At 44.1% G+C, this 17856-nt stretch overlaps 1 protein-coding gene across 2 annotated transcripts; it reads right to left on the bottom strand.

The window, feature by feature from the left end:
• Positions 1-1674: 1674 nt before the first annotated feature.
• On the bottom strand, positions 1675-13051 carry LOC147305525 (secretory phospholipase A2 receptor-like). 2 transcript variants are annotated; one of them, XM_086277561.1, is made up of 6 exons: positions 12435-13051; positions 11964-12154; positions 5848-6064; positions 5385-5723; positions 4916-5010; positions 1676-2617 (listed from the first exon to the last, which is right to left on the bottom strand). In XM_086277561.1, exons 1-6 carry the CDS (start codon positions 12469-12471, stop codon positions 2483-2485), a joined length of 1014 nt encoding a protein of 337 aa, XP_086133687.1. In that variant the 5' UTR covers positions 12472-13051; the 3' UTR covers positions 1676-2482. The 2 variants fall into 2 exon arrangements, with proteins under 2 accessions (XP_086133686.1, XP_086133687.1); XM_086277560.1 differs by having other exon boundaries at positions 1675-2617; positions 11964-13051.
• Positions 13052-17856: the final 4805 nt, after the last annotated feature.

The raw sequence follows: 17856 nt of genomic DNA, 5'->3' as shown, positions 1-17856 counted from the left end.
CCCAGTCCAGTCCCTCCATAGTGTCACAGAGATGGAAGGCACAGCCTACTCTGTGTGTGTCTGCCCACACCATCTGTAACACACACGCACAGTTTAAACTGAGTGGATCTGCCACATTCTACACAAGCTTTGGACAATGTCCTCTGCAGTGGATTTTAAATAAAAATATCAGGATGTGATTGAAGTGACTCTCAGCTTTAATTCGAGGAGTTTAACAAAAGTGTCGAACTGTTTAGGAACTACAGTCATTTTAGTCGTATTCCCATTACTGAGAAGTAACCGGACAGTTGATTGATATTTAAAGTCGTTCTCAGTTTGGATATGCATTTCTGCAGATAAATGATGTTAGGATGATTCCAAGTGTTGAACACCTTTTTTGGTGCCACTGGAACAGCTCAAACTTAAAGACATGCTGGTCTGCTTAGCAGAAAACAAAGCAGCAAACTTGTGAAACTCAAAAACGACAACAGGAGCTTCTACAACAGCCCGCACACATAATTCCTGTATCAGAATCCTGAGAGAGATTCTGATGGACCAGAGCACATCCTTCATGTCAGCCAGTTTTGAATTACTGGGTATGAAGTCTATTTGGGCTAAAGTGTATCACCCACAGACTGATGGTCTGGTGGAGCATCTGAATAAGGCTTTCACTGATTAATGATGATGAACATGATTGGAACCAATGTATAGATCCTGTTTTTTTCACTGCGTTTATTAAATTTCCTGTTTGGCAGGAAGCCACATGGGGTTCTGGACCTACAAATATAAAGCTGGGAGTGCCAAGCTCCAAAAAAACGGAATTCAGCACGTAATGGACAAAACTTCACGCTTTGGGTCAACTGTCATGTGAAAAAGGGTGCCTTAGGGTGTGTGGTGCTGACCCCCCAGTACTGTACATCAGCCAGTACATCAGCGGATGAGCCACGCTACAGCACTGTAGAGAAGTGCTTAGCTAACAAGTGGGCGGCCAACACCCTGTATTATTTCGTGGCTCAAGAGTTGGGAGTTTGTCTTGTAATCAGAAGGTTGCCGGCTCGAGCCCCGGCTCCAACAGTCTCGGTCGTTGTGTCCTTGGGTGAGACACTTCACCCGTTGCCTACTGGTGGTGGTCAGAGGGCCCGGTGGCGCCAGTGTCCGGCAGCCTCGCCTCTGTCAGTGCGCCCCAGGGTGGCTGTGGCTACAATGTAGCTGCCATCACTAGTGTGTGTGAACGGATGGATGATTGTGTATAGTGTAAAAGCGCTTTGGGATCCTTAGGACCAAGTAAGGCGCTATACAAATACAGACCATTTACCCTTTTTTTTTTTACCATTTCCTCCTGAGATCCCCATTCACCCACTCTTTGGAACATTCACCCCTGCAGTGGCACAACAAATGTCAACAAATATCCACACCGTGACCACCTGTCGGTATCTGGCTCAAGGGTAGCAAAGTTAGTGGGAGTAAAGTTAGTGGGAGTAAAGTTAGTGGGAGTAAAGTTAGTGGGAGTAAAGTTAGGCCAGACTGCTTGCTGCCCTAATTTGGGCTTTGGGGTTTTCCAAACAGGCCTGATTATTACATATTTTGATGTATTTGAAAGATGTGGACAGATCACTCAGAAGTATTTTCTTCAACTTTCAATATTTTTTTACAAAATTCAAGAAAGTGTTAATCCCACTGATAAAGTAAATCCAAAACAAAAAGGGCTTTACAACAAGATGACAGACTTTTGTTTTATTTTTATCTCAATATTGTTTTAGTTTACACGGAGGGCCGTGGAAGCTTTGCAGTTCACATGTTTTTTGACAGTAAAGCTGACTTTGAATACAGTCAGACTAACCAAACAGCAGGAAGTAAAACTAACATGAAACGTGAAAAGAAAAATCAACTTTCAATTTTAAACAGGAAATAAACCAGAGAAGTAACACAGACTGAATACTGACACTTAGGCTACGTCTACACTAATCTGGATACATTTGAAAATGGGCGTCTGAAAACGCTCGGCGTCCACTCTATCGTTTTCAATCGTTTCTGAACAGTTGTTCATCCACACTGAAAACGCCGTCTCAGTGTGGACAGAAGGCCAAAACGGAGAGAAAAAGATGCGCTTTTAAACGAAAATGTATTAGTGTGGACGTGGCCTCGATAAGATGCCTGAGTAGAGAACAACGAAGTGCTGAGATATTTACACAGACACGAGAGGCACAGCCACAGATACATGAAAGAAACCTTGAACTCCTACTTACAGACATAAACCAGAACACAGGAACTTAAACGCATCAATAACCATAACATGAAAACAAAACTTAAGTCTCAGTGAGGTCCTAATAAATAAACTTTACTACTACAATCTACCAGAATAAAGATGAATCCAGAAACACACAAACAAATCAAACTCCTAAATGCAGAATAACAGTAAAACAAGAACACCAACACGTTTATTACTATAATGTGCTCTATGAAAAAACCCAACACCAAACCACACATGAGCCCTGATCAACATTTAAAACTCATTTTTACAGGTCGTGTTCTTCTTGGTTTGCTTTTCATCCCTGAGGAAGACCTCCCCGTCCGACTGCTTCCTCCAGCTCAGTCTGATGTCTCCTTTTACGCCCTTGTTCTTCAGCTTCTGTTTGAACTGAAACACACAAAAAGTGCTTTTCTGAATATCATTTAGACAAAACTCTTCACTAAAAGCTCGTTATGCTTACCGCTCTGCTTTGCAAGGATGCAGGATCACACATCTATAACTGATTTAACCCTGTACATTGTTCCAGTGTTTGTGGACAGCTTATACATTTCTTGATTGGTAAATAAAGGCAGGCAGTATTCAGAGGACTACAGTTTGAGGTAATAGAGGTAATGAATTATTCAGTCAGGTGATGTCTGTTCCCTTATTATTCCATAACAAATTAAAACGATAAAACAGTCTCAAAGTAATCATTCATTACTTTGAGTTACTTTTTACATTCATTACTTTGGGTAAGTAATGAATGTAAAAAGTAACTCTTTGAATAACATTTCTAAAAGCTATTTTTGTGCAAACTGACTGAACCTTGTGCTCTATTAGTGCATTACTGTAATAATATTGTTTGCAGATTTAAACACCTGATTTTAACCAGATGTCAGCAGATGTTTTATGTTGCCCTGGCTGATTTCCATCCTCGACACCGACAGTATTTGCTGTCTTTATACGAGACTGTGCACCACTCACACACAGTTCTTTATTGTAAGTCCATCACAGTTCAGAAAAGTAACCTGTTTGTCTGCACTAACCTGCAGAGGATTTTCATGCAGCCTTTAAATAACGTACATGTAAGCTTTAAATAAGCAGTCGTTCCCTTTAAAGTTAAGCTCGTTTCCTCTCCCTTCCTGTCTTTCTTATCTTTCTCCATCTCTGACTGAAGTTAGCTGCTTCTTTTCTCTCCCTGTGACATGCAGCAGCTGGACCTTTAGTTAGCAACGCACTCTGAGACAAACAGCACACTCACAGGTTGTGTGTTTGCTGAGCTGATAGAAACAAATTACCCAACACTTGCTCCCTTTATTCTTGCCACTCTTTTGTAGGGCGAGCCAGAAGCACCACAACCGAAACTTGCAGACATCCGTTCTGGTGCGGTGTGAAAAAAACAAATCCCCAGCAACATCCGCTGGGATTGAGAGGATTGCCTTTCATGTGTCACTGTTCAAACTCAAATCGGTTTGATGTGTGAAGGCTCACAGCGGCGTAACACAAAACTCTCCTCAAATACATTTGTCTTTATTGAACAAAAGCAACCAACTGCTGGTCAGTGTTTATTCACACCTCCCCCAAAAAGCTCTCAGTATCAGGTGAAGATCAAACTGAGGGGCAGACAGCAGTAAAGAGGTGAGTGGGGCCAAAAAATGAGGCAGCTTCAAAATAATTACTTATGAACAGTGTTGGTCAAGTTACTTGAAAAAAGTAATCAGTAACTAATTACTGATAACTTTCCCGAAAAAGTAATCCCGTTACTTTACTGATGACTTATTTCCAAAAGTAATTAATTACTTAGTTACTTAGTTACTTGTTAAAAACACGACTTACAACCTGAAGAGGTGATAAATAGATCTTTCAGCCCAATTCTACTTTTTCTGCATAATCCATCATACAAAATGTAATCAAATGGAAAAGTCTCTTTTTAAAACTTGTTTATCAGTTTTAATCTTTTAACTTTATGCATCAAGCAAACATTTAATTATATGCGACATTCTCTGACTGGAAGAAATTAGTTTAACATTTAAACCTATTTTCTGCACATTCCAGCTCATAAAATAAAATATTTTTTGTGTTTACACTCAGTCTTTCAAATAGATGCAAGTAAAACACAGCAGAAAATAAATAAAGTCAAAGACTCAGCGGTCCTGTTGCTCTATTTTCACCTGTAAAGCAGGAGTTGGGTAGGCGGAGGTTTACCCTGGTGCAGGTGTGGAAGAATCCGCGAGTTTCTCTGAGTTTCCCATCACGTCGTAGCTACTCGGTGCTTGTTGGAAGTTTAGGGGTTTTTTCGCTGTAAAAAGAAGTTTTCTTCCCACGCACAGCGGACACTAATGTTTTTGTCACTTTTTATGGAATCAAACTCAAAGTAAGGTCAGTACTTCCACGCTTTAAACACTGCACGCTCATACTCTCTCCCGCACTCGATATATGATCCATTGTTGATCTGCACACAGCTGTTGTCACCAACGTCGCACTCGCTTACGTCACTGTCATGAGACATTCTCGCAAAAAAAATCACAGTTTTAGTAACGCAGTAACGCAGCGTTCCTACGGGAAAGTAACGGTAATCTAATTACCGTTTTTGCATTAGTAATCCCTTACTTTACTTGTTAATTGAAAAAAGTAATCAAATTACAGTAACGCGTTACCCCAGAACTAGTTTTACCCCTGCACTGAAATCATGAGCTGTATAATTACCTGTTCCAGCATGGCTTCCATCACTGCAGGGTCATTCAGATCCTGATTGTCGTTTTTCCCCATTCTCAGTCTCACCACTTGCTTGTAAGCCGGCTCTTTGTAAATAATGAACAAATGTACGGGTTTAATTGTAAAGGTAAATAAGTAATGCTGCATGTGCACAGTACAGTAGCACTTTGTTGTTGCTGCCCTGAACGTTCTCAGGGTAAATAAAAGGGATTTGTTATTTCAGAAATGAAGCAACATCAGTTTCACAACACTGTACTAAAGCTCTTGTGTTTTTACTTTCTTATATTAAGCTAAGCTGACTGTATTGACCTTTGTCATAAAAACATACGTTGTCTGTAAAGTTAAACAGCAGCCTGCAGTGCAGTCTGTGAGGATCAGAGATGATGGTAGCAGCCTTGTCTCCATTTGAAAAAATTGCATCTAAATTCAAAAACTAAAAGCTACATGAATCAGAACTTACCACTGTAGCAAACAAATGCTGTCTCCCGGTCACAGTTCCAGTCCTCCCATTTTCCAGTAGATTCAAAGTTTGCTGCGACACAAAATTCATTTTTGACAACATGATTGGGTTCATCTGTATTCCAGTATCTAAACGAGGAGTTACTTCCATCCATCCACTTCCAGGAGTCTCTGAAAAGGCCGATCCAGGCGGATTGCCCTGCAGGTAGCACTTCTGTTACTCTCTGGTTCTCTGACATGTTTCTCACACTGGCCAGGTCTGTATAATTAGCTCTGCAGTAGCGCTGGGCCTCCATCCATGTCATGGATTTGTTGATGAAGACAAATGTCACGTTCAGTCCTGGAAAATAACCAAAGTGAAGGGAGAACAAGACATATTTAAATGTAAAATCCAAAGACATTGAAAAGACTTGTAGAACTTAAACAATTTTGTTTTAGGGTTCTGTATGAATTAACATCCTCACCTCTGATGTCAGAGCAGAGTGCTTTAAATGTATTGTCACAGTTTTCATCAGTCCATGAGCCAGTCCACTTTAACCCAGTACAGTGTTCTTTGCCCTTCCAATTGTCTGGTTGTCCAGGCTCCCAATTTCTGAAAGCCACCCCGTTTTTGTATAAATCTGTGTTTGACATTGACCATCTCCAGCTGTTCATATCATCGTACAGTCCAATCCAAGCTCGCTGCAAGGAACAATTGAAATGTGTTGTGACATAAACTATTGATCTCAATTGTTTCATAAAAAGCCTTGAAACTAAAATGGTATTTTTTTTACTTTCGAGTCATATATTTTGATTTCAATGTAAACTGGGTGATTATCAGGTCATCAGTTGCTATTTCTTTGGATCTTGGTCAAACAGCATTTGATGATGGTGATCTTTATTTGTCACTTGCAGTTGCCTGCAGGGAAACCATACATATATTAAACAAACATCACGTTGAGGAGACAGGTCAGAATAGGTAGCATAAAGAAAAACAATGAAATGTACAACACAAAAGGGGAGGAGCAAAAATAGAACTCTGCTCTGCTCCTGACAGGGGATCACTAGGAGAACAGAAAACAAAAACTACTCAGCACACAAGCACATGAATCTTCACACCGTAACACCATGAAAACACGTGACAAGCAACAGGGGTGGGTGAGTAGGGTTACAGTAAGGCAATGTAGACAGCAGCATTGGGTCACGGTATCTCTGAGGAGTCCAGCTAACCCGCCGTATGATTCAGGTGGGGGGCAAGCATCTCCATTCAATTCAATTTTATTTATATAGCGCCAAATCACAACAGCAGTCGTGTCAAGGAGCTTTATATTGTACAGTAGATCGTACAATAATAGATACAGAGAAAAACCCAACAATCATATGACCCCCTATGAGCAAGCACTTTGGCGACAGTGGGAAGGAAAAACTCCCTTTTAACAGGAAGAAACCTCCAGCAGAACCAGGCTCAGGGAGGGGCGGGGCCATCTGCTGTGACCGGTTGGGCTGAGAGAAGGAAGACAGGATAAAGACATGCTGTGGAAGAGAGACAGAGGTTAATAACAGGTATGATTCAATGCAGAGAGGTCTGTTAACACATAGTGAGTGAGAAAGGTGACTGGAAAGGAAAAACTCAATGCATCATGGGAATCCCCGGCAGCCTACGTCTATTGCAGCATAACTAAGGGAGGATTCAGGGCCACCTGGTCCAGCCCTAACTATATGCTTTAGCAAAAAGGAAAGTTTGAAGCCTAATCTTAAAAGTAGAGATAGTGTCTGTCTCCCGAATCCAAACTGGAAGCTGGTTCCACAGAAGAGGGGCCTGAAAACTGAAGGCTCTGCCTCCCATTCTACTTTTAAATACTGTAGGAACAACAAGTAGGCCTGCAGAGCGAGAGCGAAGTGCTCTAATAGGGTGATATGGTACTACAAGGTCATTAAGATAAGATGGGGCCTGATTATTTAAGACCTTGTATGTGAGGAGCAGGATTTTGAATTCAATTCTGGATTTAACAGGAAGCCAATGAAGGGAAGCCAAAACAGGAGAAATCTGCTCTCTCTTTCTAGTCCCTGTCAGGACTCTTGCTGCAGCATTTTGGATTAGCTGAAGGCTTTTCAGGGAGTTTTTAGGACTTCCTGATAATAATGAATTACAGTCGTCCAGCCTGGAAGTAATAAATGCATGAACTAGTTTTTCAGCGTCACTCTGAGACAGGATATTTCTAACTTTAGAGATGTTGCGCAAATGGAAGAAAGCAGTCTTACATATTTGTTTAATATGTGCATTGAAGGACATGTCCTGGTCAAACATGACTCCAAGGTTCCTCACAGCATTACTGGAGGCCAAGGTAATGCCATCTAGGGTAAGAATCTGCTTAGATACAATATTTCTTAGATTTTCAGGGCCGAGTACAATAACCTCAGTTTGATCTGAATTAAGAAGCAGAAAGTTAGCGGCCATCCAGGTCTTTATGTTTTTAGGACATTCCTGCAGTTTAACTCATTGGTGTGTGTTATCTGGCTTCATGGACAGATAGAGCTGGGTGTCATCAGCAGAGATGGGCAGTAACGCGTTACTTGTAACGCGTTACTGTAATCTGATTACTTTTTTCAAGTAACGAGTAAAGTAAGGGATTACTATTGCAAAATCAGTAATTAGATTACCGTTACTTTCCCGTAGGAACGCTGCGTTACTGCGTTACTAAAACTGTGATTTTTTTTGCGAGAATGTCTCATGACAGTGACGTAAGCAAGTGCGACGTTGGTGACAGCAGCTGTGTGCAGATCAACAATGGATAATATATCGAGTGCGGGAGAGAGTATGAGCGTGCAGCGTTTAAAGTGTGGAAGTACTGACCTTACTTTGAGTTTGATTCCATAAAAAGTGACAAAAACATTAGCGTCCATCGTGCGTGGGAAGAAAACTTCTTTTTACAGCGAAAAAAAACCCTAAACTTCCGAGCAAGCACCGAGTAGCTACGACGTGATGGGAAACTCACAGAGACACTCGCGCGGATTCTTCAACTGACCGCAGCACACCTGCACCAGGGTAACCCTCCGCCTACCCTGCTCCTGCTTTACAGGTGAAAATAGAGCAAAAGGACCGCTGAGTCTTTGACTTTATTTATTTTCTGCTGTGTTTTACTTGCATCTGTTTGAAAGAGTGAGTGAAAACACAAAAAATATTTTATTTTATGTGCTGGAATGTGTAGAAAATAGGTTTAAATGTTAAACTAATTTATTCAAGTCAGAGAATGTTGCATATAATTAAATGTTTTGCTTGATGCATAAAGTTAAAAGATTAAAACTGATAAAACAAGTTAAAAAAAGAGACTTTTCCATTTGATTACATTTTGTATGATGGATTATGTAGAAAAAGTAGAATTGGGCTGAAAGATCTATCACTTTATCACCTCTTCAGGTTGTAAATCGTGTTTTTAAAAAGTAACTAAGTAACTAAGTAACTAAGTAATTAATTACTTTTGAAAATAAGTAATCAGTAAAGTAATGGGATTACTTTTTTGGGGGAGTAATCAGTAATTAGTTACTGATTACTTTTTTCAAGTAACTTGACCAACACTGGTCATCAGCATAGCAGTGTAAATGTATGCTATGTCTTCTAATGACACTGCCTAAGGGAAGCATGTATAATGTAAACAGAATTGGTCCTAGCACTGAACCCTGTGGAACTCCATAACTAACCTCAGTGTGTGAAGAGGACTCTCCATTTACATGTACAAACTGGAGTGTATCAGATAGATATGATACAAACCACGGACGGTGCTGGCATAAGGTCGGCAGCCTTAACCCAATTTCCTTCGGGGTCAATAAAGTTTTATTGGAGATTATGTATCGGACTTTCAGGAGCAGGACCACGCCTCCAAACACGCTCCTTCCGGCTGTCATCTATATAGGTTCCTCCAGTTCTGCTAGCTGTTCATTGTCGTTTACGTGCAAACAGGGTCCATTCTCAGCGGATACCTTTAAACACAGCTTTCTCACAGGAGTAACATAATTTTACTCACATTTCCATTCGCTACAGTCGTCCTCTCGTCTGTCAGCGCATCAGATGAACAACTACTCAAGCTCTGCGTCCATCGCTTTTTCTCCGGCAATCCAAGAAACACACCAAACGCCTTATTTACTAAAGCAGCCGCAAACCTTCTACCAACGCCTTGCCAGCTTCCCTTCCCTCCATCCATCCTTTGCAAAATTCAGCAACATGCTTGGTATGGCGGTTTTGGCGCCAGAGCACATCGCTTCCTGCCGCCCTGCTCTTTTTCTGGCTCAGTGAAACGGGGCTGCCGTGCAGGAGCGGCCACGGTCGCTGACGATGCTCTTCATTGAAGACTCATGCTGGTTGACTCTGGCTCCCAGAAGAGCCCCATCCCACCCACTGCTGCGGACAGTTTAGCGGCAAGCCACGGACTGCAGCTGATTACGGCTAACGGTTCTAGTATTGCAACTTATGGGGCAAGGTTACTGACTGTTAGTTTCCACGGCCGGAAATTCCAGTGGAACTTTTTTGTTGCTGCCAGCTCGGCACCGATTTTTTTTGTGCCCACGGACTGTTAGTCAACGTTGCTCACAGACGTTTGATTGATGCTGTCTAACCCGGGCTGCCCACTCCCTTATTGGGGCCAGTTTGGTGGCCTTCGGGGACATATTTCAGCGTTTGCTGTAAGAGTTTCTGTTGCTGTCAACTCCTAATTTCTCCAGCGCAGCAGCAAAATACAGGGTTGAGGATTACATCGCCACGGTTGGTCCCCCGGTGTTTGCGTGCGCGCGTAGCTGCTACCCTGTCCATCACCCAGGAGGAGTTTGAGGCCATGGAGCGCCTGGGCATTGCGCAGCACTCGAACAGTGCCTGGGCCTCTCCACTTCACATGGTGCCCAAGTCGGAGGGGTGGTGGCAACATTGAATGATTGATTGGGTTAAGGCTGCCAGCCTTGCCAGCGCCATCTTACCCTCCGACCATACATACATTACACAAACATCACATGGGGAAGACAGGTCAGAGAGGTATAACAATGGAAAATGCACAACATGAGGAAAGACGAGGAGAAAAAATAACTCCCCCCAGACTGAGCTCCAACAGGGAGATCAGTTTGAGAACAGAAAAAACACCTCAGCACATGAATCATCACATCTCACAACACAGAAGACATGAGCTTCGAAGGCGTTCGGAGGGGGTGGGGGGTGAGTGTAGGTCTGTGGAAGATCAACACGGCCATCGATGGCCTTGAAGGAGGGACAAAGGGTTCTGACAACAATCCTTTTATCATGGAGAATTTTGTTGTTTCACTCAGCTTCAACCTTGGCAGGTGCCAGTGCGAACAGCTGCATCCAATTTTTACAGTTGGTCTAATTCTCAATTATGTGTTATCCATATTGCAGAGCCATGAGCTTCTCCAAGATCTTATCCATATTGTGTTCAAAACACAGTCTGAGTACTCACAGCCCTGCCAATTGTCTATCATGTCGAACAGCCTTATGGGATTTTGAACAGCTGTAGCTGCTTCTTGTTCTTCGATAAGCCAGGTCCAATCAGCCAGAACTCTGTTATCGTGGTTCCAAATTGGTAGATGTCGTTCAATGTCCTCCATCGAGAGTGTCGCCAGACACGATGCAACCGACCATCGAGTATCCGGCAGCAAACGGCTCTGCAGGACAATCGGGCTCTCCCAAGCCCAGCAGGGGGTCAAGTCTGTTACGGGACCAGTTGATCCGCCTCGGGTCTCTCCTCCTCCTGCCTCCCCTTTCCCTCATCCACCTGCTGGCCTCCGTGGAAGCTCCGCCATAGCCTCCACCAAACAACTGAGTTATTTTTACACATCTGCCAGCATCTGGCCAATCCACCACATTTCATTGTTTATACCGTTAAAACAAAAAAGAAAAGCTGAGGAGCCCCTTTTGTTGGTCCTTCTTTGGCTCTCGCACTCTGGGGCCTGGATCTCCTGCATGCCTGCTTCATGCTCCTCACACCCTCAAGCAGATCGTTACATGGACGAACCTTTTGAATACAAACGTGTTGATCCATACAGGTGTACACACACGTGATCAAAAACGACACCTTTCTTGGTTGCTACCTCAAAGCACGTTGTGCACTGTTGGTCCTGCGTGCTGCACAATAACATTCAGTATTTAGTATTTACTGTTACTTACATTTATTTAGTTTATTGCAGTGATGTTGTGTGTATTGTGTTGCTGTCTTTTTGCTTGCTTTCTCTTTTTTGCTTGCTTTCTCTTTCTCTCAACAGGTAACCCAGGTGATTTCTTTCTTCTTTTTTTAAAGCTTCCTCTCTCTCTCACTGTCCCTCTTCCTCTCCCTTTTTTCTTTCTTTCTGTCTCTCTCTCTTTCTTTCTTTCTCCCTTTCCTATCCCTCAGTCATGTCTTTCCCGTTTCTAATAACTTAAAAAATTAATAAAATAAAATAATAACAAAGGTCAATCAAATGGACCAATACAGCAAGGCTGTGATGATCCATTTGGTAAAGTAAATCCGTTGAGCATCTCTCTTGGCCATCAGACAATAATTGTGATTGCTAAAGAACCAAACAGGACAGGCAAAAAGAAAAAGAGGAAGAGAAAAAGTGTACTCACATTTTTGTTTTGTGTGTAGTTCATTTTACTTGAGTCTGCCATGCTCTGCAGGATCCTCACATCCTCCATGTTTTCTATGGTGGCCAGGTCTGTGTATCTCTCCCTGCAGTAACTCAGAGCATCAGTCCAGTTCTTCCAGTCATAAACAAAATGGTACTGACGCTTAACATATGAGGAGCCTGAACACAGCCCTGCAGATATAGATGTAAATACTGATTTTACATTTATGCTTAAAACAAAAGAAATCCATCTTAACTTTGTCATTATATTTTAATGTAATAATATCTACTTTTATGTGCAGTAAAATAACTTAGAATTTTAACAATTTGGTGCAAACTATGATTCTGTTTTCAGCACAGCAATGAAAGAGAAAAGTATTGTACAGATAACATAATAGTTCCTAAAGGTTTCACAGTGCTGATGTTGCATTAAAGAAAAGTGGAAATGATAAAAACACATTAAAATACTCGCCTGATGCAGCTACGATAAACAGAAAAACCTTTTCCATACTTGTCTGCTTCGTGTTCCTTATCCGACTGAACGTGCAACTGATCTTTCAGCTTGTCTCATGCAAAGTGATTATAGGGAAAATATTTGCATTCGACACCAGTAAAGCTCACTGCCTGCATCTTTGGTTAATGAGGTTCTACTGAAGCCTGTGTTTGGTGAAGAGTGAGGCTTTTGTGAGTCTTGCTTGTTCACAGGTGCAATGACGTCACAGGTGTACCTGATACACACTCCAGTGAATCACCTCAAAACAAACTGAAGCAATCTGATAAAAACAAAATGTAACTTTTATAGCAAATATAAGTATGTTCTACTTTTAGCTTCAGATGAACAAAAAAAAGGTTTTTAGATTTTAAAAGTAAAGTAAGACATAAAAAATATGTTTGACGTGTGGCAGCAAGTAGCACATTTCTTCTTTTTCTTTGAGATGTTCCTTTAGGGGTTACTGTAACATAAGAGTGTTTATTATTCCCAGAGCTGGTAAGTTGTCATGGTGGATGATTTGCCTCCACCCTGTCTCCACCTCCTCTTCTGTCACATCAACCCTTTGCATGTCTGGTTTTCCTGCATCTATAAATATTTTCTTCTGTTCCTCTTTTCTGACCCGTTTATCTAGAAGAATCTTTAACATGTAAATAAAAAAAGGTGCGGCACTACTGCTGCTAATATATTTTCAGCTGATCTTCACAGTGTCCCTGTGTGCATGCACATGTGTTGTGAGCCTTCGTGTTCAGTTTTGCCATCGTGTGTAACTTTGTAATTTCAGATTATCCTGTTGAATTGAGATGAGATTATTGGCTGTGAAAATTGTGTACATCACTGTTCGTTGTATGCTACTGATGACGGTCATTCCTGTATATCCATAAACTTTCCCATTGGTTGGTTTTTATCTCTGCTTTGGTGATTTATCTTAGGGTGACCAACTGTCCTAGGAGAACTGTGTTCCCAGGGGAACACAGCCAGCAACTGCAGGTGAAGCTTGGGATGTGACCGGTCCATCCCCAAAGCCGGAGCCACCCGAGCTGTTCACAGACGGGGGACTGGCAGCCTAGCCTGCGTAAGTGGAGGGCTGAGCAAGGCGATGACCCGAAGGTCCACCCCCAGCACCGTCACCACGTGCTTGTCTGTAGACAGAGGAGCCTCAAGAGTGAACTCGCAATGAGACACTCGAGGTCAGACACATAGTCCCAGCTACTGGGCATCCCCGTGCTGGCCGTCTAAGTCCATGACACACAGGCCAAGCACCAACAGGGAGCCAGCATCGCAGGCTGGGGGACACTCACTCACTTGCTGAGGCATCAGACACAGCGAGGACCGACCGGCGGGCAAGCCGGCAAATGCGGCAACACGCCAGGAGAACACAGCCTGCAGTTGCAGCAGCCTATATGCCAGACAGAGACTGGCCAAGGAGGCTGGAGAACACACATTCGCTGGCTGACGTATCAGACACAGCGAGGCCAGACTGGCGTGTAAGCCGGCGAATGCGGGCAACATGCCAGGGGAACACAGCAAGCGGCTGTAGTGTAGCCGCTGGAGAGGAGCTCCAAGCCAGGGACGCGACCCGCAACTCGCCCCAGGGCCAAGCAGTACAACACACTCGCTTATCAGACACAGTGAGGCCCGGCTAACATGTAACGGGCGAACCGCCTGCAGGGAGCCTGACGCTGCGGGTTGGAGAACACTCACTTGCCGGCTGGCGTATCAGAGACAGCGAGGCCCGGCTCGCTGTGTCTGAGGGAACACAGACAGGAGCCGCAGCAGCTGATATGCCAGAGAGAACCCAGCTAAAAAAGGCTGGAGAACGCACACTCGCCGCAGCGAGGCCCAACTGGCGCGTAAGCAGGCGAATGCGGGCAACACGCCAGGGGGAGACAGCCCGGAGCAGCAGTGCAGCCAGGGACGTGACACGCCGGGAGTAGCAGCTCACTGGGCGGGCCCCTCCGGCCACGGGGACCCGCAGCATGTAGACAACGTGCCAGGCAGTGAGCCAGCGCCGCAGGCCGGAGAACTGTCAACCGCAAGCCGAGCCAAGCATCATAAGCATCAACCTCCTGACAATCAAACCTCCACCAACCCAGGCCTCAAGAAGGCAAGCCCACGGGAGGGAACGCTGTGGGAGGGGCCCGCAATCAGGCGACCCAGACATGGGTTCACTCGTCCGGGTCCCACTCCAGTGGTAGCCAGAGAGGATGGAAGCTTCTTCAACATCCACCTCACGATAATCAACCCCCACCAGCCCGGGCCTCACAGAGGCGGGGCCATGGGAGTGAACGCTGCAGCCACCATCCTCACATAGCCTGAGAGGCTATGTGAGGATTGGAGCGGACCCCCTGTGCCCAGCCCGCCTGCAGCCCTATAGCGGGAGCGACAAAAAGGCCACCAGCAGAGCATAAGTAACCCTCACACTCCTGTAGGGCATGCCGCCCTGCCCAGGGAAGGTCCAAAGGGGCAACCAGGGACCGGGGGGAGGCAACGGGGGAGGGGCCAAAGGCAACTACTTCCGCCATGCACGGCAGCATCCAAATGCGCGCAGGGGATCAGAAACGCCAAGAGGCAGGGCACACACAGCCTGCATCCAGGCCAACCAGGCATCAGCGGCACCTAAGACAGTGGGCACTGAGGTTGCGTGATAGCATCAACCTTGAGGTCCACTCTACTAGATGGCACCTCAGGAAGGGCTAATTCCCACACCCGGCATGCTCCAAGCAAGAGCTGAAGGGACCCATCTCGCCCGACACTGTACCTGGGGACCAGCAGGGGGCAGACCAGGGACAGGTGGGCAACACCAGAGGAGAGGATGGACGCTTCGTGTGGGCCGCCATACTTCTGCTACCAAGCAAGGGGCCTTACGAAAGGCAGATTGAAATTTATCAAGAATGTTATGTTCATCTAGAACAACCGTGAGTTGCTTGGCCACAACCTTTTCTAAAATCTTGGCAACAAAAGGCAATTTTGAGATGGGTCTGTGGCTGGAAAGCAAAGAAGCAAATAAGCATCAGGTTTGGTTTTTTTTAAAGTGGGTGAATGACAGCACTAAGTGTGACGTCATCCCCGAGCTGCTGCTTTGTGAGTTGTTGTTCTGCGCTCACAGACAGGACACACAGCATGCAGCAGCGCACCTGGTGATGTTTAAAAGATGCCAAAGTGCAGCTGCAGCTTTTCAGATGAACTGCAAAAGAAATTTCCCTCGTACTGTCCCGGTACTGGTCATTTTTCTCATACAGATGAGGCCTTATTTCTGTACCATTATTTAATTCCAGAGGTCTTTAAGTTATTTTTTTGCCCTTGCTGACGTGTAAAAGACGATGTGACATTTTTGTTTCACCGTTCATTAACCGCACAGAGAAGGCATCGTTTAAATAGGTTAAAAATTTCTTTAAGCAAACATTATTGTTAAAGTTCTTCATGACTGGGCCAAGTGTCCTCTTTTTTGGAAATCAAAATATGGTCACCCTAGTTTATCTTATTTCTGTGTACACATGATTGAAAACCACAACCAGTATAACTAAATCGCAGACTCACAACAGAATTAGAAAAACAGGCCTTCAAATAAACGGTCAGTGCAATCTACAAACAGAGCAGAAGTTGCCAGAAATGATCCACCATTGGCTGTCCTGAGGTGCGGTGCCTGCCTTTCAGTGGTCACCTGATCGTCACACCCATGCACACGCACGTGTGGCTCATCACAGCTGATAAACACTGACCATACTTAAGGCCTGGTTGGAGTGGTGCTCCTCGCTGGAGCTTTGTACTCACTAGTGTTGAGCCCGGCTTAGTGTCTTCTTGATCTCCCTGTGAGTCTGACATCTAACTCCATCTCCTTGTATAGACCTCCCTGGGTCTGAACCTGTCTTCCCTGGACCCTTTCCAGTTGAGCGTGAGTGAGAGTGACTGTACATTGTGGAGTGTGACCGTGTGTTTCCCTTTTACCAGCCAGTTATGTGTTGTGGTTGTTGTAACATCTGCTGCCCTCTTGGCCTTTTTAACCTCAATGTGCCTTTTATTTCAATAAATAAAGGATAATTAACTAAAAATGAAATGAGTAAGATTCAGTGTTAATCAGGGAAACACATGATACAGTACAGTACATGTACACATGTTGTACTGATAATTTTGCAATAAAACAGCAGTTTATTTTGATCAGTTTGTTGCAAAACACCCCCAAACCAATTTTAGCATTCTACAGTGAGTGGGTGTACTATTATTATTGCTCTTATAGTAGAAAAGCAGAGAGCGCCACATACAGTGGCTTGCAAAAGTATTCGGCCCCTTGAACTTACCCACATTTTGTCACATTACAGCCACAAACATGAATCAGTTTTATTGGAATTCCACGTGAAAGACCAACACAAAGTGGTGCACACGTGAGAAGTGGAACGAAAATCATACATGATTCCAAACATGTTTTACAAATAAATAACTGCAAAGTGGGGTGTGCGTAATTATTCAGCCCCTGAGTCAATACTTTGTAGAACCACCTTTTGCTGCAGTTACAGCTGCCAGTCTTTCAGGGTCTGTCTCTACCAGCTTTGCACATCTACAGACTGAAATCTTTGTCCATCCTTCTTTGCAAAACAGCTCCAGCTCAGTCAGATTAGATGGACAGCGTTTGTGAACAGCAGTTTTCAGATCTTGCCACAGATTCTCGATTGGATTTAGATCTGGACTTTGACTGGGCCGTTCTAACACATGGATATGTTTTTTTTTAAACCATCCCAGTGTTGTCCTGGCTTTATGTTTAGGGTTGTTGTCCTGCTGGAAGCTGAACCTCCACCCCAGTCTCAAGTCTTTTGCAGACTCCAAGACTGTCCTGTATTTGGCTCCATCCATCTTCCCATCAACTCTGACCAGCTTCCCTGTCCCTGCTGAAGAGAAGCCCCCCCAGAGCTTGATGCTGCCACCACCATATCTGACAGTGGGGATGGTGTTTTCAGAGTGATGTGCAGTGTTAGTTTTCCACACATAGCGTTTTGCATTTTGTCCAAAAAGTTCCATGTTGGTCTCATCTGACCAGAGCAGCTTCTTCCACATGTTTGCTGTGTCCCCACATTGCTTGTGGCAAACTGCAAACGGGACTTCTTATGGTTTTCTGTTAACAATGGCTTTCTTCCTGCCGCTCTTCCATAAAGGCCAACAAGGAAATCTTTGTGTAGCCTAAGCCTGCTTTAAATGTCTCAATAACTTTATCCCTGACCTGTCTGCTGTGTTCTTTGGACTTCAAGGTGTTGTTGCTCCCAACATTCTCTTAGACAACCTCTGAGGCGTCACAGAGCAGCTGTATTTGTACTGACATTAGATTACACACAGGTGCATCTATTTAGTCATTAGCACTCATCAGGCAACGTCTATGTGCAACTGACTGCACTCAGACCAAAGGGGGCTGAAT

This window comes from Aulonocara sp. 'chitande type north' Nkhata Bay, linkage group LG20 (assembly GCF_057382095.1).
Source record: "Aulonocara sp. 'chitande type north' Nkhata Bay isolate Kocher_YH1m ecotype deep benthic linkage group LG20, A_spYH_male_GT1.1, whole genome shotgun sequence".
NCBI lineage: Eukaryota > Metazoa > Chordata > Actinopteri > Cichliformes > Cichlidae > Aulonocara > Aulonocara sp. 'chitande type north' Nkhata Bay.
The sequence above is the reverse complement of the archived record's forward strand: the minus strand, read 5'-3'. Positions and strand labels throughout refer to the sequence as shown.

What these genes read in the sequence shown, in the direction of transcription:
- LOC147305525 (XM_086277560.1), bottom strand. Translation starts at nt 12,227, where the DNA reads ATGACAAAGTTAAGATGGATTTCTTTTGTTTTAAGCATAAATGTAAAA. An exon ending in ACTACACACAAAACAAAAAT is followed by an intron (nt 6,065 to 11,963) that starts GTGAGTACACTT and finishes TGTTCCTTGCAG; the next exon opens with CGAGCTTGGATTGGACTGTA. An exon ending in ACTCTGCTCTGACATCAGAG is followed by an intron (nt 5,724 to 5,847) that starts GTGAGGATGTTA and finishes GTTATTTTCCAG; the next exon opens with GACTGAACGTGACATTTGTC.